The sequence below is a fragment of the Rhineura floridana genome, chromosome 1 (assembly GCF_030035675.1).
Source record: "Rhineura floridana isolate rRhiFlo1 chromosome 1, rRhiFlo1.hap2, whole genome shotgun sequence".
NCBI lineage: Eukaryota > Metazoa > Chordata > Lepidosauria > Squamata > Rhineuridae > Rhineura > Rhineura floridana.
In genome coordinates, this window is record NC_084480.1 from 237,026,577 (window position 1) to 237,051,666 (window position 25,090).

A 25,090-nucleotide genomic window follows, 5' to 3' on the forward strand; every position below is an offset into this window, starting at 1 on the left:
AGATGTTACGACTTCTCTATAACATTTGAAAATTAAACTAAAAATCCTTTGTAGTCAGGAAAGTTTATATATTGTAAATTAATATAGCCTTTTGACATTTTTAAAGTGTTACTTACTAAAAATTCATCCCGGATAAAAAACTTTGCTCTTGTAACTTTGGGATCTTCTCCTGCATCTGGTGTTGCTATTAGGAACATGAAATAAATGAGTAGTAATACAATACCAACATGAAATGAGTGCATACAAAATGTGTTTATTAGGAGAAATTTGCACTAAAATACTGAAGAATTTTCATGTTTTTTAAATAATTGCAAACTGCTTTAGAAATGTGGAGAACTGAAATTAATGCTGGAAAAATAAGAAACTGAGACAACTGAAATGGATGGATCCTTCCATCCCTACCAGTGGGACTGGTAGGGTGGAAGGCAGGGAGGCCAACAGTAGGTAGAGCCAACTAATTCTACTTTCATTCCCATTCTCATCCCTGTTGAGTTCCGTAAGGGCCATAGCTCAGTGGTAGAGGATCTGTTTTGCATTCAGGTCCCAGGTTCAATCCTAGGCATCTCCAGGTAGGGCTTGGGAGTGTGTCCAGCCTGAAACCCTGGAAAGTGCTGCAAGTCAGTGTAGACAATACTGAGCTAGATGGACCAGTGGCACGGCTCAATGAAAGGCAGCTTCCTTTGTTCCTATAAGGGCAAAACTGAGACTGAGGAGGAGGAAGTAGGCAGTCCGGCCACCCTCTGGACTGGCTGTAAGAAGGCAGGTGTTGAGTCCCAGCCCCCCCAGGGTAGACCAGGGAGAGGTGTTGGAAGAGGATGAGGCTTTTGAGGGCACTGAGGGAGGGGGAGATGCTGGCAGCCCTCAAGTTGCCACGGACAGCCCTCCTGTCGACGCGGATCCATTGGGAAGTGACCTCTCACATGTGCCAACTCCACCCTCACCGGGATTCCCCACCTGGCACTTCAAACGCTTCCCCGCCAACCTGCTCCCTGCCCCTGAGGTTGAGTCGGCACCTAGTGAGCCTGTGCTGTCAGATGTACAGCCGGAGGTGATTGGGGTGCTGAGTGAACTTGCTCCACAGCATGCCTAGGTAGCTCAGGTAGAGTCAGTAGTGAGTTAGCATAGACAGGTCTATGAAGCGCACTGCTTTTGATGTAACCGTTACTCTAATAAAGCAAGAATTAATTCCAGCCTCGCCTCTGTCTCGTGTCTTGTGCTCGGGGCAGGTGGGCTTAGAGGGGTCAAGACATAGGGTGGTGAGGAAGTGCCCTAATGGACCAGCTTCCAGTGCATCTAACATGATTCTATATTGTGATGAATTGGAAGAAAGGAGTTAATTGACAAAGCAGCAGTTGTGTGAGATGTGAGTAATAAACATTAAGGTTTAAACAATATACACAGTGTGCTCCCTGGCTATCTACATTGTAGCTGTGGCAGTGAAACCATCAAACCAGATTGGCTCAGCTGGTCTAGTGACATGGAACGTTCATTTGTTTAGGGAGTTAAGCTGTTTGTTGTTCAGCTTCTGTGAAGTAAGGAATATTTTGTCAGTTTGGCAGGGATCTAAACCACACATAAAGGGTTGTGGGGCTTGGGAAAATAACCTGGGGATTAAGAAAGCTTAAGGGGAGGAAGCCCAGAGGCAAGGAGACCAAAGAAAGAGTGGAAGTAGTCAAGGGACTGAGAAAGAGAAACCTGAAGAAAATGTAGGTAGAAAATGAGGTGAAGAAACCAACAGAGGAGAAAGAGATTGAGGCAAAAGGAGGCTAGTTATAGAGGGGTTATGAAGAAACTCACAGTGCTTAAGTTCTTGTGGGTGAGCCGAGGCATGTTAGGGAGGCTCCACAAGCACTGGGATTTACAAATCTTGGCTGGCTTTGGAAGTCAGCCAAAATTTATGCTTGTCAGTGACCCCATTCCTCCTCTGAGGGAAAACTCGGGTCTTGTTTCTGATGCGTACTGACCTTCAGAGGCACTCTGAAACTTGGGAATGTAGGAAGTCAACACTGGTCCATGTCAGTATTGTCTTCACTGACAGGCATCAGTCCAAAGCTTCAGACAGAATTTTTTCCAGCCCTACCTAGAGATACTAGTGATTGGATATGGAACCTTTTGCATGCAAAGAAAGAGCCTTTTTCCTCCAACACTGACCTGTGGCCCTTTCAGAGTGTCTCTGAAACCGAATGCAAGGTCAGGAAAGAGCCACCCTGAGCTTTCCATGCTTGGGAAGAGGGAGGGGCTTGCCAAAGAGGTTGGCTGAGACAGCAGCTCTGGCTTCTACTGTCATGCCTATGGTGGCTGCTGGAGCTGCAGAGAAGACTGAGGTAGCTTGTTCTGTCAGAACTGGATGCTACTGACGTTACAGGTCCCGATGGTCCTGGGGCTGGATTGCAGCTCACCCCAATTGTTGAGGTTTCCACTATTCCTTCTCTGATTTCCTCTTCCTCAGATGATAACGAAGAACAGGGCTGAGCATGGAAACACTGCGTACAGGTTTTTAGTGCTGCTTGGAACAAAATATAACTTCTGTTCTGTGTTGAGGTATTTGCTTTGAAATGTGTGTGAAGTAACTTTATTTAAGGAATCGGTGTGTGGCATAGTAGTATAAAAGGAAAGCAAGAAGTATCCTGGCTATTTAATCATGATGTAGGTAATAAACTCACCATCTTCAGGTACTGTATAACGTACAAATTCAGGAAAATAATCTTCAATTTTAGACTTTCCTGCCAAGACTTTTTCAGCCAGCATATCTTGTTTATTCAAAAACAAAATGATAGAAATTGTCCGTAACCACCTGCAAAGATCAAAATGTTAGTATACTCTCATACAGACATAATCTGGCATTCTAATTTCCAACAGTGGGAGGAAACCAGTTGTTTCTGGTAACCAAGCAGAGCATGAAAATGATTACCACCTTCTTTCTTTTGCCTCCAGAGTTGGACAATCAAAGGCACACTGCCTCTGAACATGGAAGTACTATCTAGCTTTTATGGTTCACTGCTATTGATTCACCTTTCTTCCACTGATTAATATAATCCTGCCCCTCCAACTATTATGTGTTTATTTTAGTGCTATCATGTTTTTCTTTTGCTCCTGTCCTGTCTTCTTGCACCTGTCTTACAATAGGCCTGTGTGTTTTAATTAATGCAAAAACATACATGAATAGCTGCTGGCATGTACATTTTACTAGAGACAACAGTTTCTGTCATCCATGAGCTTTGGTGTAACCTGGAATCTCTCTGTATCAGGCATGACTCCATCCTAATTTTAAATCTACATAACACTTCCTCCATTCTATGTTAAAGATTATTACAAACGGCAGACTGGAGTTTTTACATTACAGTAGGGCCCTGCTTTTTGGCGTTCCGCTAATACGGCGCCAGCAGGATGATCATCTGGAGGGGGGCTGGAGCTCCCCGCACTCCAGCTGACCGCGCCTGAGGAGGGGAAGATCTGATCTTCGCTTCCTCTGGTGCAATCAGCGGATTAGGTTCCAGACCCCTGTGCTACAGCTGATCCGCTGTCTGGCGGTTTTTGCTTTCCAGGGGGGTCTGGAACCTAACCTGCCATATGAGTGGGGCCCTACTGTATGCATAGAAACGTCTCTTTCCCCCCCATTTTTTTTTGTTTAATATCCAGCCTGAAGAAGAGTTCTGACTAAAGTAAAAGCTTGCTTATTACTTTGTGATGTTTTGGTTGGTCCCAATACACATTTTTCTAATGAACAACATGGCTACAATTTCATCTGTAGGGGCCAGAGTCGATTTGTCATGTGCATGGATGTGGGTTAATATAAAAAGCATCCTGCACTGTGGTGGGTTGGCAAGACTACAGTAGATGGATCTTGAGCACTTGCTTGTTATGATTCAATATCCCCACAATGAACAAATAGTTTCTTATTTGGAAAAATTTGCTTTAAAGCACTACTTGATGAAAAAAACATATACACCTGGACCCATCAAGAGCAATGTGGAAAAAGCTTCTGTGAATGGATGTCATCCTTCATGTGTATTTCCAAAGACGGTTGGCACTGTCAGTGCAAATGGGAGCAATAATCTGTAAGGTGATGTTATCTTCAATAACTCACCTTCCCCATGTCACCACTCAAAGCAGATCAGCACCAACCTTCTGTTTGGTGAGGGAGATTCCTAGATGTAGCAGTTTGTCTGTAACCAGCTACAGTGCTTGGAGATCTCTGGATTAGGACTATATTGCTTACAGTAATGCCAGCAGTGCCAAACATTATTGTGAAGTTTAAAATCAGAATACAAATGTTGAATTTGTTTAAGCAACCCTCCCCCTCCTGAAATGCTAGATACTATTCCCTTCCCTTTCCCCAAATAGATTTGCTCTCTGGTATGGAAATTTTACCTGTTGTTCCAGATACTTTTGAAGAGGTCCAGGGACTCCCGTAATCTGTTTGTGTTGTTGTCTTCCCTTATGACCATGTTGTAGCTGCTACAGGCCGCAACAAAGATAATAGCCGTGACATCTATGGGAAAATAAGAAAAAGAGTAAGATTTTAACTCTGCTGCTGAATGATCAACATGTTTTATGATGGTATTTACAAATGCAATCTAAGTTATATAGGCAAAATAGTTAAGAAACTCAGCTCAATCTAAATAATGTACACTTTCAACATGAAATGGGGGGGAGAAGAACCTCTCAGACTGAACAGGTAATGTTATAAATATTACTTACCGTTAAAACACTGGATCCATTTTCTCCTTTCGTCTCTCTGACCGCCTACATCAAACATGCTGTTGAAAAGCCAGAGGATACTACTTGTTAGCATGTACAAGGAAATTTACACTTTATGTGCTATGTTGTACTTTTTTCTGAAGTTCCAAATGAAATGGCAGTATATGTAGGGATTTAATGTTAGGAGATTTTAAGTTATATATCAGAAGCTTGATCCGGAAGCTCCTTACAAAACTTCACTGTCACTTTCATCTGGATCTTTTGGTCACTCACTGGACCTCTGGTGTAATCAGAGTAAATGTGGTTATGGTTTAACAAGGTTTATTTGAAAGATACATGCACAGAGCTTTGCACAACCGTATAAAGAAGAAACATTTCTTACATTGCCAAGGTAGTAAAGATTAAAGGAAGCAGTGGTGACCTGTCAGCCCAGGGTCTCATATCCTCCAATTTATAGCACACGGGGTAAAAGGTCCAGTTTCAAGAGAATCAAGCACACACATGTGCATGTTTGAAATAAAGCTTGTTAAATCATAACCTTATTTGTTCTGATTGCACTAGAAGCCCAGTCAGTGACCATAAAGCTCTAGGGACCAGGTGAAAGTGGTATGGAAGGTTAGAAGGAGCTTCCAGATCAAAATCTGGTATCTAATTAAAAAATTCCTAAAATTAAATTCCTACATTATCTTGCATGAAAGGAAAAAGGGATGAGCTTTCCGCACATATTTTATTTATATAAAATTGTATATCCTGCCCTTCTAGTGTCCACGCACCATTCAGGGTGGAATAGTCCCACGCTCCTACATTTGCTGCAATATTTTAAGTCCTACCAGCCAAAGCTGGATTGCTGACCATATTAAGGAAGGAGATAGTAACCGATTGGGAGGCCGGGACCTCAGCTCAATTGTAAAAATGGGGAAAAATGTGGCTGAGAGTACAAATTAACTTATGTGCCTCAAAAGCTAGACCCAAAATTAAAGAAGTAGGTCAATCAAGCCTGCTGAGCAAAAGATCAGGGATTCCATATCTAGTGTAGCAGTTTGAAGGACAGAAGCTGACATTCCTTTAACGTTTTTACAAGACTGATGAAGTTATTGTTTACCAGATTTTCATAAGCACGGCTTATAACTTAGCAATTTTGATATGTAACATATTTTTGATTAACATTCTCTTTGTAGGAGCTATGTTGTTTAATAGGAAGCAAAATTTAAATATCAAAACCTGGGGCTTTAATGTTTTATGTGAATTAACAGACTTCTACTCTTTCATTCTCATTATATGAGAATATAATGTTTGAAAGATCAAGGACCACAGATTAATGTACCAAAAAGAACAAAATTGTAGAATTGCATAATCAGCAAGGGGCTGTATGACAGATAATTAAAGATGCTACTCCTGAATTTCAAGCTTTACTATCCTCTTGCATAATAGTAATTTCTGTTGCAGCCCACAAGGTTAAGGATATCTGAAAATACTTCTATGATTTTTAAAATTAGAGTTGGTTGCCTCCACTTTACCACTGATGACAAATTACAGATTATTACTAGTGTACTCACTGAAAGTTTACTTTATCCACTTGGAATCTTGTCTCAAAAATCCCAGATGTCAAAACCCTGCATCTCAAAAGATCCTGGAAAGAAAAAAACAGAATCAGGTGTATGAAATCTTCTACTTGTAAAAAGCATGCAAGTGTGTCTAACAAGGGTAGCCCATGTGGTGCCCTCCAGATGTTTTGGAGTACAGCTCCCATAATCCCTGACTGTTGGCCACACTGGCTGGAGCTGATGGAAGTTGTAGTCCACAACATCTGGAAGGCACCATGTTGGTTACCACAGTCAATACAATTATATGATTTATCAACATTTCTGTGTAGTGGATGCACAATGTGGATTGACACAATGGTTTTGTAAACTGTCCCTCTCACCTCAGCAATGGTGCAAAGTGCCCAATTCTTACCATATTTTTCTGTTTCCCCTTCCCTAAAAATGTATGCCTGTGTGTCTATGCCAGACACCAGTGCAGTATGTGCCTCCCAGTTGATAGTGAAAAGGGCTGACATGTCTTTCCTTCTGGGGCATCAGGTAATGCAAATAAAGATTTCAAGGGCTTACATTTGCTTTTAGATACTGGCCAGGATCTGAAGAACTGTTTAGACTAAAGCAAGGTGCTTGTAGCAGTCCAGTGGAATTATTTTACTTTTTGTTCTTTGAAGGACTCCCCACACATCCCATGCCACAAACAGTTTCAAAATGAGTCTGCCATGTGACATTGAGGAAAAAAAGTTTAAAGCCACTAGTTCACTAGTACTGGAACCTGGGATAAAGCACTTTAACAAGTGATATGTGTTCTTTTTGTATTGAGGTCTCTGGATAATCCATCCATCCGACACATTTTTCTCATAGCTTTTAAATTGTGTTTATATACTATGGGTTATATCCAATAGTATTTGTGCACTGATGGAACAAATCTGTCAGTGGGACAGGGAGGAAGGCAATGTTTGGCAACTTTGTCTCTGTTGCTCCATGCCTCGAGGGTCCCCAACTCTCCAGAGCAGATCTGAGTGGTTTTCAGGATGCAGGGAAATTTTTAAAAATGCATTCCATTCCATTCCACTGAAATGTCCCTTCTTTCAGCAGATGGAAACCATTGGATACCACTTTCTATATAAAGTTGGCCTATAGCCCATACCCTGTTGTTTCCTGTTTTACTCACCTGATCTGTGGGTGTGTAATCAAGCATACTGACACTGTCTATTCTTTCTAGAAAGCTGAAAGAAAACATAATGGTTAACCATAGACGATCCAATATTAAGACTCCAACAACTACTGCTCCATCCCCATTAATAGTCTGTTAAGTAGGGTGGGCAATTTAAAGAACAGGATTAAAGTTGCAGCCAAAATGGGTAAACATCATTCGTTCACAAAACACCATTTATTATTATTATTATTATTTATTAAATGTATATACCGCCCGACTAGCAATAGCTCTCTGGGCGGTGAACATAAAATAGCATAAAAATACAATGAATAACAAAATAATACTAAAATACAATCAACAATCCAATACAATAAACATTTTTAAAAGTAAATCAGTGTAACTTAAAATGCTTCAGAGAATAGGAAGGTTTTGACCTGGCGCTGGAAGGAGAGCAGAGTCGGCGCCAGGCGTACTTCCTCGGGGAGACTGTTCCATAGTTTGGGGGCCACCACTGAGAAGGCCCTAGATCTTGCCATCACCCTCCGGGCCTCCCTGTGAGTTGGAACCCGGAGAAGGGCCTTCGTAGCAGAACGTAGTGCACGGGCCGGTTCATATCGGAAGAGGCGTTCCGCAAAGTATCGTGGTCCCGCACCGTATAAGGCTTTATAGGTTAATACCAACACTTTGAATCTAGCCCGGAAACATATTGGCAACCAGTGCAAGCTGGCCAGAACAGGTGTTATATGCTCGGACCGCTTGGTCCTTGTCAGCAATCTGGCCGCCGCATTTTGCACTAGTTGTAGCTTCCGAACTGTCTTCAAAGGTAGCCCTACGTAAAGCACATTACAGTAATCCAAACGTGAGGTTACCAGAGCATGTACCACTGATGTAAGGTCCTCTTTACTCAAATAGGGACGTAGCTGGGCTACCAAGCGAAGTTTGCCCAATAATATCCACAGTACAAAGGCTAGGCATTTTTTCTTTCGTATCTGTCAATACCTTCAAATAAGCAGAGTGTTGTTTTTTTAAAAAAGCCTATGCAACCAAAACGTTGGACTAATTACCTGTCAAGAAAGTTGTAAGAGGTGATAAAACAAAAAAACTAATGCAGGAAACAAAGAAGTTTAGGCAACAACTCTGTGGATATGCACTGCTCTGTGTGACCTTGCAGAAGGGTGCAACACATCCAGTTCCTAAAAAATGATTTCTTTTAAACTTGTTATCATGCGTATATTTTATTGTTAGATTACTCAGCTTAATATCCAGTGTAGACCCATTAAAATCAAAAGTCCACTGGTTTTAATGGGACTATTCTGAGTATGACTGTCACCTATTATTTATATTGGTTGCACATGGACCATTGCTTGAACTTGTTTTGCTAAATTCTGGTATTTAATTTATGTAGATGTTCTTACTTGAGTTTTTACAATTGTTTCCTTAACTAATTGTTTCCTTAACTAATTTCAAGATTTAGGGATCCTACAAATCCACCATAAGTTTCATTCCCACAAGAGAGACAAAGGATATAGGACACAACTCAATTGTAAGGCAGGGAAGCAGCATTGAGACAAGTCTCTCAGAGAATCAGTATTAGCAGGATTAGTCCACTCAGATTATCTCAATTTTCAACACTTGTTGCTATAGCAACTAGATGGGTTGGCTGCTGAACAGGAGTGTTGTCGTCCAGAGTTGCAGGGGTGTGTCGTAGACCTTTACTTTTTTGAGAGTAGGGTCCCAGTCAGGTCTCTATGTAGGAGCCAATCAGCATGAAAGGGGAGTCCTTGTCCTTTTGTGCTGACTGGAGCCAATCAGAGTGAAAGGTGGTGAGTCAGCCACTGAGAAGATTCTTCTCAGTACCTAACACACAGCTTCCCCTTTCATGCTGATTAGATCCTAGGGATGTCTTTTGTGGCAGAGTGTGGACTCATGAGATGACATGGAGAGAAAGGGAGATGAAGGAAAGTGGAAAAGGGAGTGTGGTTGTGAGGGGATATGGAAGGGACCCTGCACTTCTGAATTTGCCACTACGCTACTGCTGCCAAGGAATAAAAATGCTGGGTTACAGTTTTTAAAAAGAGCAGACATCAAGCAAAGAGAAGGGTTAGAGCCTTTCCAGTTTACAGGACAGGAAAAATTGTTGCTCAATTGGGGACTAATGTCTCCCCTCAAGGAACTGCTTTAGTTTGGAACAGGGGTGTCTAACATGTGGCATCCAGATCCCATCAGCCCCGGCCAGCTTGGCCACAGATCAGGAATAATGAGATACTGAGTCCAAGGTAGCGCCACAGGTTAGACACTCCTGGTTTAGGAGATAAACCTAAAATCTGACCTCTTTCCTACACTAGTAGAGTCATGGTAATTTGGAGTGCTGGCTGCATATGATAGTGACTGTGTGTGAGCATCTACTAGTAAAGCTTATGATATCACTACTAGCAGAGCTTGGAAAAGTTACTTTTTTGAACTACAACTCCCATCAGCCCAATCCAATGGTCATGCTGACTGGGGCTGATGGGAGTTGTAGTTCAAAAAAGTAACTTTTCCAACCTCTGCTAGTGAGGCATATTATCATAGCCCTCTCCCCTGATTCCATATTGTAACATAACAGTTAAAGGGTTCAACTGTTCTGTGACTGTACCTTCCAACACCTTTTCCTTTCACTAAAGACAATGCAAGGCCTTGTATCTGGACTGTGATAGTGGGGTAAGCACAGCTATTTCCCTGAGTTAAATCACCTCCAAAACTTACTAGCTGCAGAGGAGAAATAAGAGAGGTACTCATATTGCACTGAGAGAAAAGAGTTAACTCCTGATCCAAATCAGCACAGAAGGCAGCTGCTTTAAGTGAAAATACATGATGTTGAGAGATTCAATCATGGATCTTCTACATCACATATAGATGTGGCAAAATCTAGCAAAAGTCACAAGGCGAAGTCTCAAGGTTTTTAAAGGATGGAAATGACAGAGGAGCATCATAACTGGCTTGAAGACTAATCAGTGTTAGCTTCCACACAAGTCCCTCCTGCAAGATAAGTGTTTCTCTTTTCATGCATAGGAGAAGCACAAGAAAGCCTAGGTTTTTAGAGGAAGGAGAATGTGCTTCTCCCTGCAGCAAGTTTACTTCCCTCCCACACATAGGCCTTTAAATCATGTGCAGATGGAACAACTCTTATGTATGATAGGTTGTTCTAAGGCATTTATTTTTAAGGAAATTATATACTGACTTTATATGCCACCCTAAAATTGTCGTACATCACATGTTTGATGAATTTCTAATGCTAATACACTAACCAGATCCAACACTCTTCTCGGTAAATACAAGGTATTTTTTATATACGTTTCGCATATGTAACAAGTTAATTGCTTGTGCTTTCTTCATGAAATCTGAACAACAGTTCACTCTCAAACTTGTACTTGTCTATGTGTAAAACCAAAGCAATGTTAACAGTGTTGCCTTTGGCTGCCACATAAAAAGGCTTAAGTATAAACTGACTTCATACAACCTTCCTGAGAATCCTAAGGTTAAACGAAGTAGCATATTTTCTTAGCGATCAGTCTCACCGATTTCAGTGGAATGCACTTCCAAGTACATGTGCTTAGGATCATGCCTTAAAGAGGTACACTACTTAAAACAGTAATCCATTCCAACCCTGACCGCAAATATTCTTTGCAGCATAGTGAGCTGTTTGTCTAGAACATAAAATCTAGGATAGAATATTTAATCAAGTTATATGACTGGGAATTATGGGATGGACAAGGAGGTAAAGCCTGCCAGCCAACAGAGAACATCCTTGTATCCCACAGTGTTTTCCTTGATCATTTTGCTCTAGCATGAGCAAACTCTGCAATAAATAAAAAAAAAACTCCAACTAACAAAGGCTCTTGAATCTTTCTTAAAAGTTTCACATTGGTTACAGAGAAGACGGCCAAGATGAACAATATTTTTTAGCTACTGACATTATTATATCTATCTTTAGAGTTCTAAGTATCTTTAGCAAGTTGCCTAGGAAACACAGCTGACACTTTCTTTGACAAGCAATCTTAAAATTTTATCTTATGTAGGCAGAAAACACAAAAGTGCAGATTTAAGCCAGCACTTTTTCTTAGTTCCAAAAAGGGTTTGGAGTTAAGGTTTCATACATAAAAAGAAAATGAATGTTTACTTGTGAGGAATCCCCTTCTAAACAGCTGAAATAAAAAAAGAAGAGTAGGCAATTACTGGCAACCATCTGGTCCCGAAAATCCTGGTGCATGTGCTTCATGCTATCACTGAAATCAATGTAATGTGAACTGTTTTTATTGTAACTTGAACTGTTTTGTGTATTTTATTTTTTGTAAGCTAATTTGAGTTCATTTTATAAAGAAAAATGGGGATTAAATTAACTTGTGCTGAATCTTACTATTATTTTTATATTGCCATAATCTTTCCTAGTCAGCGAAATCTTAATACAAACCCAATTAAAGCAGTAGCATTCTTGTGAATTATTGGTTGGCCTGCTATGTCTAATTTGGTCTGTGGGCTGGAGGTTCTCCATACCTGGTGTATAGGATTGCTGCCTCAGTAGCATTTTGAAAGGCACCATGCACTGTGGCAGACGTCCTGTCACTCAGCAAAATGAGCAGCAGGGCTGGCTTACCACATTTTGAAGTTGGTGAAGTTATACACATTGCCCCATCTATAAAACCATTAAGTTCAGAGTCTACAATTACTTAAATGCACCACTGAGAGAGACCAATCCCTACCTGAACTGTACAGATATGCCATACTATAGCCATTACATCATGCTACAGCAGAGAGAGAGAGAGAAGGATCTGTAGGGCCTTTTCACTGGCTCTGCTAAAAGAACAGCAACTTTTGGCCCCACCTTTCTTTGAACTGTTTCTATTCCAGTTAGTTATTATAAGAACTTTGTAACTAAGAAGCAGTTCCTGAGACTGTTTTTTCCTTCTCCCTCCCAATCCCCTTTCCTTTTGTGTCATGCCTTTTAGATTGTAAACCCGTACCATTTTGATTGTAAGCCCATACCAATAATAATATCATTTTTGATATTTGTAAGCATTTTTTTTTGCTAAATAAATATTTCTCTGCCTTATGACAAATCTTATTGTTGCTTCCAGGCACTGGTTTTTTTTTTACCCTTCTCTGTTCTGCACTCTACTCGCCCTCTCTCTTTCAGCATTTCCTCTTTCCACTGGGCTACATCAGAGGAAGATGTGAACCAGCAAGGCCATGGGCATGCCTCTGATCAACTACTATTTGGCTCTTGCAGTGATCATCTCACTTCATCATTATGGAACTTCATTATGTTACAGTATAAAATATTTGATTCTTCCATTTGCTAGTTTTAGCATCCCCTCCTCATTCCTCTTGATACAATAGAAACAGCTCCAAGAGCTCTGGCAGAAAGATGGTATACATTTCAAACATGTCAAGGAAGCAAGCAGTATGAGGCAGGCTTGTCATATCTGCAGTTTGGGTACTATTTCCCCACTTTTCAGGCTTGTTTCTCAAACAATGATTTAGTGGAGAATCTGTGGCAACACAATGCTAACATGTACAAGTGGTTGCAATGAGGAAAATGAGACACATAGATATTTCCATGATTTTGCGTTCAGCTACATGTACTAGACATTGCTAGACACAAAAACTCAGATCCTGGATTAGAACAAATAATTTGGTCACATGGATAAAACATTCAAGTCACCAGGAAACTGTTTTTAAAATACATCTCTGCTTTTCTAAGCACTAAATTGACTTTCGTTATATTGCCAGCAGCCTGCAGAGGGCAGCAATAACTAAATGAAATGTGCTAATTCACTTAATATTGGAGTAAATAACAGAACCTAATTAGTATGATGAATAGTTTATACTTCTGGTTTTGAGTCTGGGAAGATAACAGACATCTTTAAACGGATTTTATATTTTAACAACCATTTAACAACTTCTTTATGGGAATATTAAAATTGGCAGCTCATATAAGGGACAAAAGTTTTAACAGCTCAAATGTGAAATTAGAATTTCGTTCTAAGAATGTGGGAAGTGTTTTTGTTGTACCATATAAGGTTCAAACGTTAAAATATTTACTTAATATTTATTTACATTTTCTCACAAAAGAAAACAGGCTATACAAGCGTGATGGTAAAATGCTGCTAGTTTGTGTCAGCTGATTAGATTTACTGAGATATGGGCATTTTATTTATTTAAACAAAAATAAAAATATCTTCTAAAATTTTGCATCCATGTCCAAAAATGTTATTCTCCAGCAATTCTAGAGACTCACTGCACACATACTACAGAATGTCTTTGCTGAAAGAAATTATAAATGTATTCATTAAACAATATTTCAGTAATACAAATAGAAATAGGGAAAGTACGGTTTTAATATAGACAAGCTAGGCTTTTATTAGTAGACCTTAATTTGCAACAAAAACATTATTTAAATACTTCACTAACACGGTACCAAACTAGTTTACCGTTTACTAAGATGGACTTTAAAGAGTAGAGTGTTTTATCTCCCAATCTCAGGAGATAAAATCCCTCTGCCTGCTCTTTAGATATTGCTATCTAAAAGATCAGGTAGAGTATTTTATCTCTCAATCAGATCAGGAGATAAATCTGAGGGGGCTGGCAGACTATTTTGTGCGGCTTGGTGGGCTGGATCTGCACTGTGGACCATGGATTAGTCACCACTGCAGTAGTTGGACTTGCTGCCATAATAATGTTGACAAAGAGCTTCTAGGCAATTTCATCTCTCATGCATTTCCCCTCTTTCTTTGCAATCTGACAAAAGTGGGGGTGTCATGTACATGCTAGAATGGCATTGGGGGTGGTGCTGAAGTAGCCTAATGCTGTGGTGTAACAGCAGTCAGTAGCAACATGAAAAGAAAATCAGTTCAATTCACCAACATCAGGTTTAGAAATGGTCTCCTGTCAAAGTTGTCTTCTAGAATAGCCACATAGAAGTCTGTCCATTGTCTCTTCCTCAAATTGTCATGAACAGGAGAGGTATTGTCAGAAAGCTGAGAAGGTATGGAAGCTAACGGACTGCTTGTGGAACCTGCAAGCTTTCATCTGAGAAAAAAAGCCCCTCAAATACCTCATATGGCAATAACAGTGCTTCCCAGTTTCATCAATGCCCTTGGTGACATCAGCAACATTTACTCCAAACTCTGTTTTCATCTCAGATCTATTTAGCAATCAACACATTGACTGGCAAAAAAGCTGTCATGTCTACTAGGCCTGAAAGCAAAGAAAGGATAGAGCAACAGTAAGCACAGCTACTCCATACACCAAGCATCTAGCGGACATTTCATTATATATAAGCAAACCCTGAATGCTTTTATCATTATAAATTTGTTAGTCTTTAGATGCCACAAGACTCTGTTGTTTCTACAAGAGACTAACATGGCTGATGGCTGCTGCTTTGGAAGCAGATTTTTATTCTTTATAGCCAAAGGTCACTACAAAGTAACTCACAAAAAGCACAATCCAATCCAAAAGTAAATTAATCACACACATTTTCAGAAACACAAGTTGTCAAAGTTTAAAACTGAGCTTTCTCAAATAATTTAGATGAAAAAAGTAGCCTGAAATTAGTGCTTATAAAGCTACCCTATATGTATCAAACTTGTGTGCATTGGCTAGAAACCACCCAGTTTTGAAATCACCTGATTGGCCTTCTAGAAATGTTTGAGATGAATAGAGGAATCTGTCTCTAGGTGAGTTGTACAAAAGGCAATATACCATATAAACTTTTCTTAGATTTCCCCCCCATTATTTTAAAATCTGTCTAGCAGATTTTATTGTATCTTTGTAAATTGTCTTTAGACTGATGTGAAAGGCGATTCATACATTAATATAGTAATAGCATAATGCATAGCGTCTTCAATTTTGCCTGATTCTCATACACAAAGACAATCATTTTGGTCTACAGTAGGGCCCCACTCATATGGCAGGTTAGGTTCCAGGTGTTGGATTGTTGACCCATAGGGATTACTGTCTCTAGTAGTTTTCCATAAAGCCTGCAAGTTTGGAGAAGTAACACTGTTATCTCCTGGCCTGAGAGAGAGCAGACATCCAAGGCCAGCGGTTGTCATGATAACGTGAGATAGCAACTGGGAAAGTTCTAACAGAGTCTGTAAGTTGTGTCTTCTGTATAATGCCTCTGAACTGAGAGGTTGTCTTCTGTTGTTTATCTTTGGAGAGAGATGTACTAGAAAGGGGGGGTGACTGAAGAAACTCTACAAGTGTTTACTCTTAAGCCTGTTGGCCCTAATGTCTTAATAAAGACTCTTAACCTGATTTAATGAATCTGAGAAGTTTCTTGCTCAACTTAACTCCAACGTAACGTATGCTGTGTCACGCAAGAACCGCCACCATCAACACCAGGCCCCCGCCGAAAAGTGAAAACCGCCGAAAAGTGGATCAGCTGTAGTGTGGGGGTCTGAAACCTAACCCGCTGATCACGCTGGAGGGTGATCAGCCTCCCGCACTCCAGCTGATCGTGCCAGAGCAGGGGAAAATCAGCTCTAGAATGCTACAACTGATCTTCCCCTCCTCCGGCGCGATCAGCTCTAGTGAGGGAGTCTGATCACGCCTGAAGAGGAGATCAGCTGTAGTGCTCTACAGCTGATCTTCCCCTCCTCCGGCGTGATCAGCTCAAGTGTGGGAGTCTGATTGCACTGGAAGAGGAGATCTGCTATAGCACTCTCCAGCTGATCTTCCCCTCCTCTGACAAGATCAGCTGGAGTGTGGGAAGCTCCAGCCCCCCTCCAGATGATCATCCTGCTGGCGCCGTATTAGTGGAACGCCGAAAAGCAGCGCGCCGAGAAACAGGGCCCTACTGTATTGAAGAATTTACCAGTCAGATATTCTGTGGTGCAGTTTGAAATCTAAACTGAATAAATACAGGTCAAACAGGAAAAAAATTAATTCCTGCAGATAAGCATGTCTTTTATAGTAAAATTTAATTTTAATATACCAAACGAAGGATTTAGATTTCTTCAAATATTCAAAGTCCATTTTGGCATCATCAGAAAAAATTACATCATGGGTCTTATAGTCAGAAGGGTTGGGAGATGACATAACAAGGGAAATGGAGTAACTCAACATCTACATTGTGCCCAGTCTTCTTTACTCTGCAGGTATAAAAAAAGGTTTTGCTAAATGTTGGTTTGACATGAATGATTTTTTTTCTGGAATAATATAGCACACTAAATGATTCACAAACACAGACATGAAAAGCTAACGAACATATGCAAATAAAGATTTCAGGCAGGTTCTGGAAACATAATCATGTTCAAAACTATTTGTCATCTTTGACTTAAGTGGGTTTTGGAATACAGAAGTAGTCACTACACTCTGCTACATAAGTATGGGGGGGAAACCATTTTACAGCTAAATTTAGTGTTCAAACTAAAGCTCAACTGAGATTTTTGGTTTCTGAGTCAAATCATTAACCCCTGTCCTAACATAAACAATATTAAGATTTATATCTGGAAACTGTCATTTACACAGAGAGTTTAGTAGCCTCCCACGGTATCAAGGTTAAAATGTCTATCTACAGCAATACTATTCACAAGGTTTCTACTGTTACCACATAATTTCCAGGCACAAGCTCCCTCTCCAAAAAAGCAACAGGGAGAGAATGAGGGAAACAGCCCATTTTGTAATATCAGGCGGTGAAGAATATTTCATGATAGTTCCTGCAATGTGGCACAAAATTAAGAACTATTTAAAGGTATCTCCAATGTACATTTAAGCCAGATTTTCTCTCACTCCTCTGAAATTACTCAATTTATATCTGCATATATCATTCAAAAATAGAACTAATACTATTCTTATTATTTCTGTAATTTAAAGATTACACAGACTTCTATACAATAAAATCACTTGGGGCTCTATCCAGTTGATTTTGGGTGCAGTGGCTGTACACAGAGGAACATGACAGATCACAAAAGAACCCTATTTTCCCACTCACCCCTTACATGAGCAGGCAGTTTGAGGGGGCATTGTACAGAGGGGGAGATCCATGCATGCCTCATATACCTCTGTCCAGCCCTCCATCTCTGCATTGTTCAAGTTACTCATGCTTTAGAGTATGAGTAACCTGTATGGTACACCTCGGGAGGGCTGGATGCCATGCACGGACCTCTCACTTCCAGCAATGCCCCCTCATACTGCCTGCTGTGCAGATTGGTTGAGATGGGAGGGAAAACAGGGCTCTATTAACCCCTGTGCAGGAAGTCTGAGTATACATGCTGAATTGAGCCCTTACAGTAGAAGTCAATGGAAATAACTTCTGTGTACTTTGAAGATCTTTAGAAACTCTTTCTAAATCACAACACATAACAATAAGTGTTTAATGTAAAATTGTTCGCAATCATAATGCAAGTTTACACAAACAACACAAGAAATGAACTAAAATAAAAACTTTCTCTAAAACTGCTGGCGAATTTAATATGAATAGGAGTTCCAAAGCAAGCACACAGGCAGACAGCACAAACACCGTATCAGTCTTGCCTCCCCAAATTGAAAATCAGTGAACTCTCAGCCAAATCTAAGCCGCAGTTCAGTTCACTTTACACATACTCTGACAGTCAAAACTGATCTTGGCCCTCACTGTGAATAATGTGCTTTGGACAGTAAACATCCTGCTCATGTCTCCCCCTCTTGCCATACCAGAGCCTCAATGGAGGACTGCTTTGTGTATTGGAACAATATTAAAACAATTTGTTGCTGGGAAAATGCAATTATTCCCCCAGAGTTTAGTGTAATGTGGGTTTCTCTTGCAGGTGTCTTGGCCTTGTGCCGCTCCACTCACCCGAGCGCAGCCTGGGTGGGCAGGGCATAGTTGTGGCCAGAGGGTGAAGCCCCAGCTGCCATAGCGTGACACATGTCTTTGTAGGGGGCATTAGGGCTTATTTAAGCCTGTGCCACACCCTAAGCCTCCTCTTGGCTCATGACAGATGGAAGATGAAGCGTTGGATGCCAAGCAGCTGCTGCGGCCATGCACTGCCATTTCACAGCATGGTCGGCCTGGGGTTTTTTGGCGGGTTTGCAGCGCCAGGTTGTTGGGCACAGCGTGGGCGGGGGTGCTAGGCCTCCTGGCGTTTCAGTTTCTCCCAATAAAAAAAATAGCATGTGGCCCTATCGGCCTTTTGGTTGCCCCCCCATCTGGCATCAGTTCTAGTAGGAGGCGGAACATTTTCAGCCTCCTGGTTGGTCCCCAGTTCAAGCTATGGGCAAGGCCAGGTCAGGCCCTATTTGGCCCTTTGGTTTAAGGGGCTGGGTGTGAGTTCAGCCGGGTTAGAGTGCACAGGACTGGGTAGGGCTGTGGGTTAGGTACTGGCAGGCCTTATTTGGCCTTGCACAAGGCACTGTGGTTAGGCTTAGGGCCTCTTGCTAGGCCCAGACCTATATTAGGTTTGAGGTACTTTATTCTATTATTCATTAATAGGCAAAAAACCTTGAGGTTTAAGAACGTACCTATAGCCCACAGATATTTTTATCAAACTTTAAAAAGCAGGGAAATTGGGCAGCTATAGTGAATGCACCAGGGGAGCAGGAGACCTGACCTCTCTGAGATATTGTACTGCCCTACAAATTTGTCAAAGTGCAAACACAATTTGGGTTGGTCTTTCACAGTCCAATCCATTTCCTGTGTAGCTTGGAAGAATTTGGTACCATGTGCCTTTGAGCATATGGTGAATGGTGGCATATGGCCCCCCTTTGGGGGAAGCCATGACTGTCTAAAGAGAAATAAAGGTCTGGTGTGGGTGTGGCCCCCTGATTAGGCAAGCCAAGCAACTGTGAGTCTGGCTTTTAGAACACTGACAGTTGGTTCTTACAAAACATGCCCGACATTATCATTGAATTCAATGCTAAATTTTTTAAATTAATTAAAAATCAGCCAGGCATTTTTTAACTTTTAAAGTGCAGAAGATGGAAGTCAGAATATGGGGAAAGGTCAGTAATAGGATTACAGGTGTGAACATGGCTGATTTTTAATGAATTTCAACAGATTATGAGAACTCTGACAGAAACAAGTCCAAAAGGACTCTGGATTTTTTCCCTCTCTTTTTAGACTTTGAACTCCCTATTCTCTCTGACTGTTTTGTGTATTGCCATGAAAATTTAGAGGGTTGTTAAGCAAGCGTTTCTGAGTTCAGGACTATAAATTTTGTAAGGTTTTGTTTTGAAATGAGCTTATGGGAAGCATCAGAATGGCATGGGGGTATTTTCAATCTAACATTGCAGAATGCAAAAAATCCGTGCTGACTGTAGTATACAGCCACTCTTTGGATTAGAGAAATTAAAGGGAAATTTAAACCAAGAGTAGGAATGTTGAATAATCAACAGGGGAACACACTGACTGACCGAGATGAAATAAAAGGAAGATGGAAGCAATACACTGAAGAACTCTATAAAAGAAATGCAAGGATGACAGATTCATTCATGGGGAAATTGTATGATGAAGAACCAGAAATTTTAGAATGTGAGGTGAAAGCTGCTCTTAAAATACTTGGAAGAAGCAAATCTCCAGGAACAGATGGCATACCAATAGAGTTGCTATGAGCTACTGAGACTGAATCTGTCCATTTAACATTGTGGAATGCAAAAAATCCATTCTGACTAGAGTATACAGCCACTCTTGTGGCTGTATAATATATTACATTGTGGTCTTATTGTGGGGTGCAGGACTCTTTGGTTAGGCTTATGGCCTTTTCCTAGGCCCAGGCATATATTAAATTTGAGGTACTTCATTCTATTATTATTATTATTATTATTATTAAAATTGTGGCTTTATTGTGGGGCCTGGTGGGCTTTTTTGGGCCTTTAATATTTAGGTAATAATGATGTGCAGAAATATGTAACAGCAACAAGTAAAAGAACATGGGAATAAAAATATTAAAAAGTATAACTGGGCAAGATGTTGGGACAAAGCAGCACAGACCCAGAGCTTCAGATAACTGGGTTTGCTAGAAAATGTCTAAATTGCCACATATTAAGTGACAGTGATTCTTTTCCATTAAAAGTGTCAATTTTCATGTTAGTTGAACGTAACTCTGAGTCTGAAGATGTGTTTATTTGAATTTGGTCTCATATCAAAAAATAAAGCATATATTTATATTTAAAGAAAAATATGCAAACCTTTGCAGGGAATAGTAGGTCTAAATAGATGATAATGTGTCTCAATGACTAGCACCTGAATTCTTTCAAGTTTATGTAAGCCTAATTAAAAAAAAGGAGAGGTAATTGGAGGACAGGAGTAAAGATGAAAGCCAGATTTACTTAATAGGCTCTTACCCATTTTGACGGAATCTTACACTCTTATTGAAATAGAGGCTTCCTTTTAAGGCACAGACAGAATCTTACACTCTTTCCTGATTATCTTTACAATAACAACAAAACCTTATTTGTTAGGACTTCCGATAGCAACTTTTGCATTTGCACATTTATTCTGATATGTGTTGGAAAACCCACAATTAAGTAATCTGCTACAGTGGGGCCATTTACTGGTGACAGCAACATATCCTCACCATCTGTTGCTTTAGGACTTATGATATCATTTACCTGAAATCAAATATAGCATGCAAAGTTTGCATTTTGCACATCTGATAAGTGTAGGAAAACTCACAATGAGTAATCTGCTACAGTGGGGCCACATATTGATGACAGCAACATCTGTTGCTTTAGGACTTATGTCATTTACCTGGAATCAAATATAGCATGCAAATTTTGCATTTTGCACATCTGATAAGTGTAGGAAAACTCACAATGAGAAAACTGCTATGGGGGCCAAATATTGGTGATAGCAGCATATCCTCAGCATCATTTGCTTTAGGGGAACTGGGTTAACTGCAATACAATAGTAACTGATAAAAGTGTACTTATTTATAAATGGTTTTCTTTCATGCTTTACAGAATGATGTGTGAAACAGTAAGATATGAGAGCTAGGGACCCTCAAGGGGGTAAGAAGCAGCCCTCAGCAGGAGCTGTTCAGGGAAAAGGGTCCCTCCCCAGTTAAGCTTGAGTTACTACAGGCCTTGCTTACAGGTTACCCAGTTTCTGGGGAGGGCCAGTTTTTGCGACAGGGCTTTTCTTTTGGTTTCCGGATCCTATACTCTGGTCCCCAGCTTGCCTTCATGCCCAGCAATCTTAAATCTGTCTTGGGCATGGAAGTACAGTCGGGCAGGCTTCTTGGCCCCTTCCCATCAGCCCCTACCTCTGCGCTCCAGGTGTCCCCCTTGGTATAGTGCCCAAAAGGCAGCTGGTGCATTCTGCCTGATTCACCACTTGTCATACCCATGGGGTCAGTCAGTAATGACTTCATACCAGATAGTCTATGCATAGTGCGCTACACTTCATTCGATTCTGTGGCGCACATGGTGAGTACCTGCTGCAGAATCGCTTTTATGGGCAAGTGTGACATCAAGTCTGCTTTTTGTCTCCTGCTTGCACACCTGGCGGATTTTGAGCTGCTGGGTTTTGCCTTCCAGGTCAATTTTGTGTAGACAGTGCATTGTCTATGGGCTGCTCTATTTCTTGCATGGTGTTTGGTGCTTCAGCTCCTTCTTGGAGTGGGCAGTCAGGAGACGAGTAGGCTTGGGTATAGTGGACAATTTCCTGTTCGCGAGTAGGGTGGGTTTGGGTGCATGCTAGTACCTGACGTCAGAGTTTTATAGCCTGGGTATGGAGCTAGGGGTTCCCTTGGCAGCGGGGAAAATGGAGGGTCCTGCCCTGGTGTTAACCTTGCTGGGTTTCAAGATTGACTTTGAAGCCCAGGGCTGCAGGCTGCCCAGAAAAGAGCTTGAACTGTTGCAGATCAAGAGTCAGGAGGTTTCAAGAGCCAGGAAGGTTTCCCTTTCTGCCCTCCAGGAGCTGGGGTTTTTAAGGCAGATTTATGATGCCATGGCGGACAGCATGATTATGATGCTGCAGGCCTGGATTCGGGAGGGGTTACCTAGCAATTTAAACTTTCGTTAATTCTTTCCCAGTGTGGCTGGGTGGGCTAGAGAACACCCATCTACCCCTGAGCCTCATCCCCCTTTTTTGCCTGACCTGCAACTGGGATGGTTAGGTCAGTTGGGCGCCCTATGTTCATCACCCTTCAAAGCTCAGTGGTTTCATGCAGCGGCCCTCACACTAATCTTTGGAGCCTTCCAGATCGGGGAGGTGGTTGCTGGGTCCAAGTTGGACTCTTCTCTATGTGCCCTCCTGTGGTCTGATGTTCGTTTTGTGGCAGACCAGCGGTGCAAGGGTAGCACCATCATTTTATCTTTCCTTAAGACTGGACATCTGCCCTGTGAGGTTGTTACAGCATTTCTTTGATGCCAGGGGCTCCAGGCGTGCTTATTTGTTATTCATGAGGAGGAATCTTCCATCAAAGTTTCAGTTTTGAGCCCTCACTAAATTGGCACTGCAAGGCCTGGGAGTGGACCCCATGGGATTTGAGACACGCTCTTCCAGAATCGGAGCTGCCTACACAGCAGTGTATCTTGGTTTTTCGCAAACTTGGGTACAGGCCATCTAGGGTTACCAGGTGTCTGTGGCATTTGGGAGTCCCCTCCAGGTGTCCGGGTGACTCACCTTAATCTCTGGATTCTCAGCTTTTTAAAGTTTCTAGGTGGTCTGGTTCCTGAGATATACACCAAAATGTCAGCCACCGCCCCCAACTGTTAAATCAGTTTAACAGATCTGTTATAGCTGCTCGTAACTTTAACTCCACCCTTTCAGGATTGTAGCCAATAAGTGAAGCCAGCATTGTGATTTGTTGACCCAGGCAGTGCCTAGACTTCATTGCAACATCAGAAAATGGTGGTTATGAGTATTTCAGTTTGAGTAAGTAAGTATATGGCTTTCAGGTTCTTTTTCTCTTGTGTGCTAGAGAAAAGAGTCAGACCCTGGGCTGTTGAAGAGGGCAGTGCTTTGAAAACCTTCGCAATATGAAAATATTTAATCCAATACTTACTTTTCTGGGAGTAAAGCAATGCTAATCCCATGTACCTGGAGTAAACCCCATTGAATTCAATAGGATTTACTTTTGAGTAGACATAATTGTGCTGTAGATTAATGGGACTTTTGAGTAAACATAGCAAAGAATTGTGTTTGTGTTGTAAATCTTTCTCTCCTCCAATCCTATTTTTAAAGCAATTAGGCAGGGCTTACTTACTTACTTCGGTTTCAAGTTTTATTATGTAGGGAACTAATACTGATTTTTTTAAAAAAAAAGTTCTGTATTTTTACACCTGCAAGTGTCTGTGTGTGTATGGAGTCTTTCCAACAACCTTCTGAGGTAGGGTTGGTGATTGGAAACCAAGGGAGCTCACAATAAGAAATAAATCCCTTTAAAAACCAATAACCATAAAACAAGTATAAACAGTTGCAAAATAGCTTAAAGTGGCATGATTCTGAATTTTGGGTTGGGTGAATGAAGTTTATTTATTTTTATTTATTATTTGATTTATATCCCACTCTTCCTCCCTGTAGGAGCCCTGGGTGGCAAACAAAAGCACTAAAAACACTTTAAAAATCATAAAAACAGACTTTAAAATATATTAAAACAAAACATCTTTAAAACATTTTTAAAGCTTTAAAAACATATTTTTTTAAAAAAGAAAAGGTTTAAAAACATATTAAAAAGCAATTCCAACACAGACACATACTTGGATAAGGTCTCAACTTAAAAAGTTTGTTAAAAGAACAAGTTCCTTATCACTTGAGGCTGCAGTTCTCTGAACATTTTCCTGGTTGAGTAAGCCCCATTGCAATTACAGACACACTTGGAGGAAATGGATTATTTAGATCCATACCAATCGGGTTTTAGGACTGGTCATGGTACGGAAACAGCCTTGGTCGCTCTGGTAGATGATATGCGGAGGGCATTGGATAGGGGTGAATACACCTTCCTTGTCCTCCTGGACCTCTCAGTGGCTTTCGATACCGTTGACCACGGTATCCTTTTAAACCACCTAGAGGGATTAGGAATAGGAGGCACTGTCTTGCAGTGGTTCCGTTCCTATCTCTCGGATAGGCAGCAACGGGTGGCACTGGGAGATGAGGTTTCAGACCCTTGGCCTCTTCATTGTGGAGTGCCACAGGGTTCTATCCTCTCTCCCATGCTATTCAACATCTATGTGAAACCGCTGGGAGCAATCATCAGGAGTTTTGGGTTGCAGTGCCATCAGTTCGCAGATGACACTCAGCTCTATCTCTCCTTTAAGTCCTCACCGGAGTTGGCTGTGAATACTATGTCCAAATGCCTAGAATCCGTAAGTGGATGGATGGGAGAGAATAGGCTGAAGCTGAACCCCGACAAGACTGAGGTATTACTTGTGGGAGATAAAAGGAAGTTAGGAATTACTGACCTGATGCTTGATGGGGTAAGTTTACCCCTGAAGGACCAGGTCCGCAGTCTTGGGGTCATACTTGACTCCCAGCTGTCCATGGAGGCTCAGATTACAGCAGTGAGCCGGGCAGCTTGGTATCAATTACATCTGATACGGAGACTGCGTCCCTATCTTCCTGTTCACCTGCTCCCTCAGGTGATACATGCCCTGGTCTCCTCTCGCTTAGACTACTGCAATGTGCTCTACGTGGGGTTACCCTTGAAAACGGTCCGGAAATTACAGCTGGTACAGAACGCCGCGGCACGCTTGATTACGCATAGCCGTCGCTGGGATCATATCACCC

The 25,090-nt window shown here is 41.3% G+C and overlaps 1 protein-coding gene across 3 annotated transcripts in view; it reads right to left on the bottom strand.

Annotated features, from left to right (window-relative positions):
- The window catches only part of GNAL (G protein subunit alpha L), a 253,534-nt gene that overhangs the window by 5,599 nt on the left and 222,845 nt on the right, over positions 1 to 25,090 (bottom strand). For all 3 annotated transcript variants that reach the window (XM_061595166.1, XM_061595146.1, XM_061595157.1), the window contains exons 6-11: positions 7,414 to 7,468; positions 6,258 to 6,331; positions 4,702 to 4,760; positions 4,372 to 4,492; positions 2,664 to 2,794; positions 117 to 184 (exon numbers count right to left, since the gene is read on the bottom strand). In XM_061595166.1, coding sequence (XP_061451150.1) covers positions 117 to 184; positions 2,664 to 2,794; positions 4,372 to 4,492; positions 4,702 to 4,760; positions 6,258 to 6,331; positions 7,414 to 7,468 — 508 coding nt within the window. The remainder of the gene's footprint in view (positions 1 to 116; positions 185 to 2,663; positions 2,795 to 4,371; positions 4,493 to 4,701; positions 4,761 to 6,257; positions 6,332 to 7,413; positions 7,469 to 25,090) is intronic.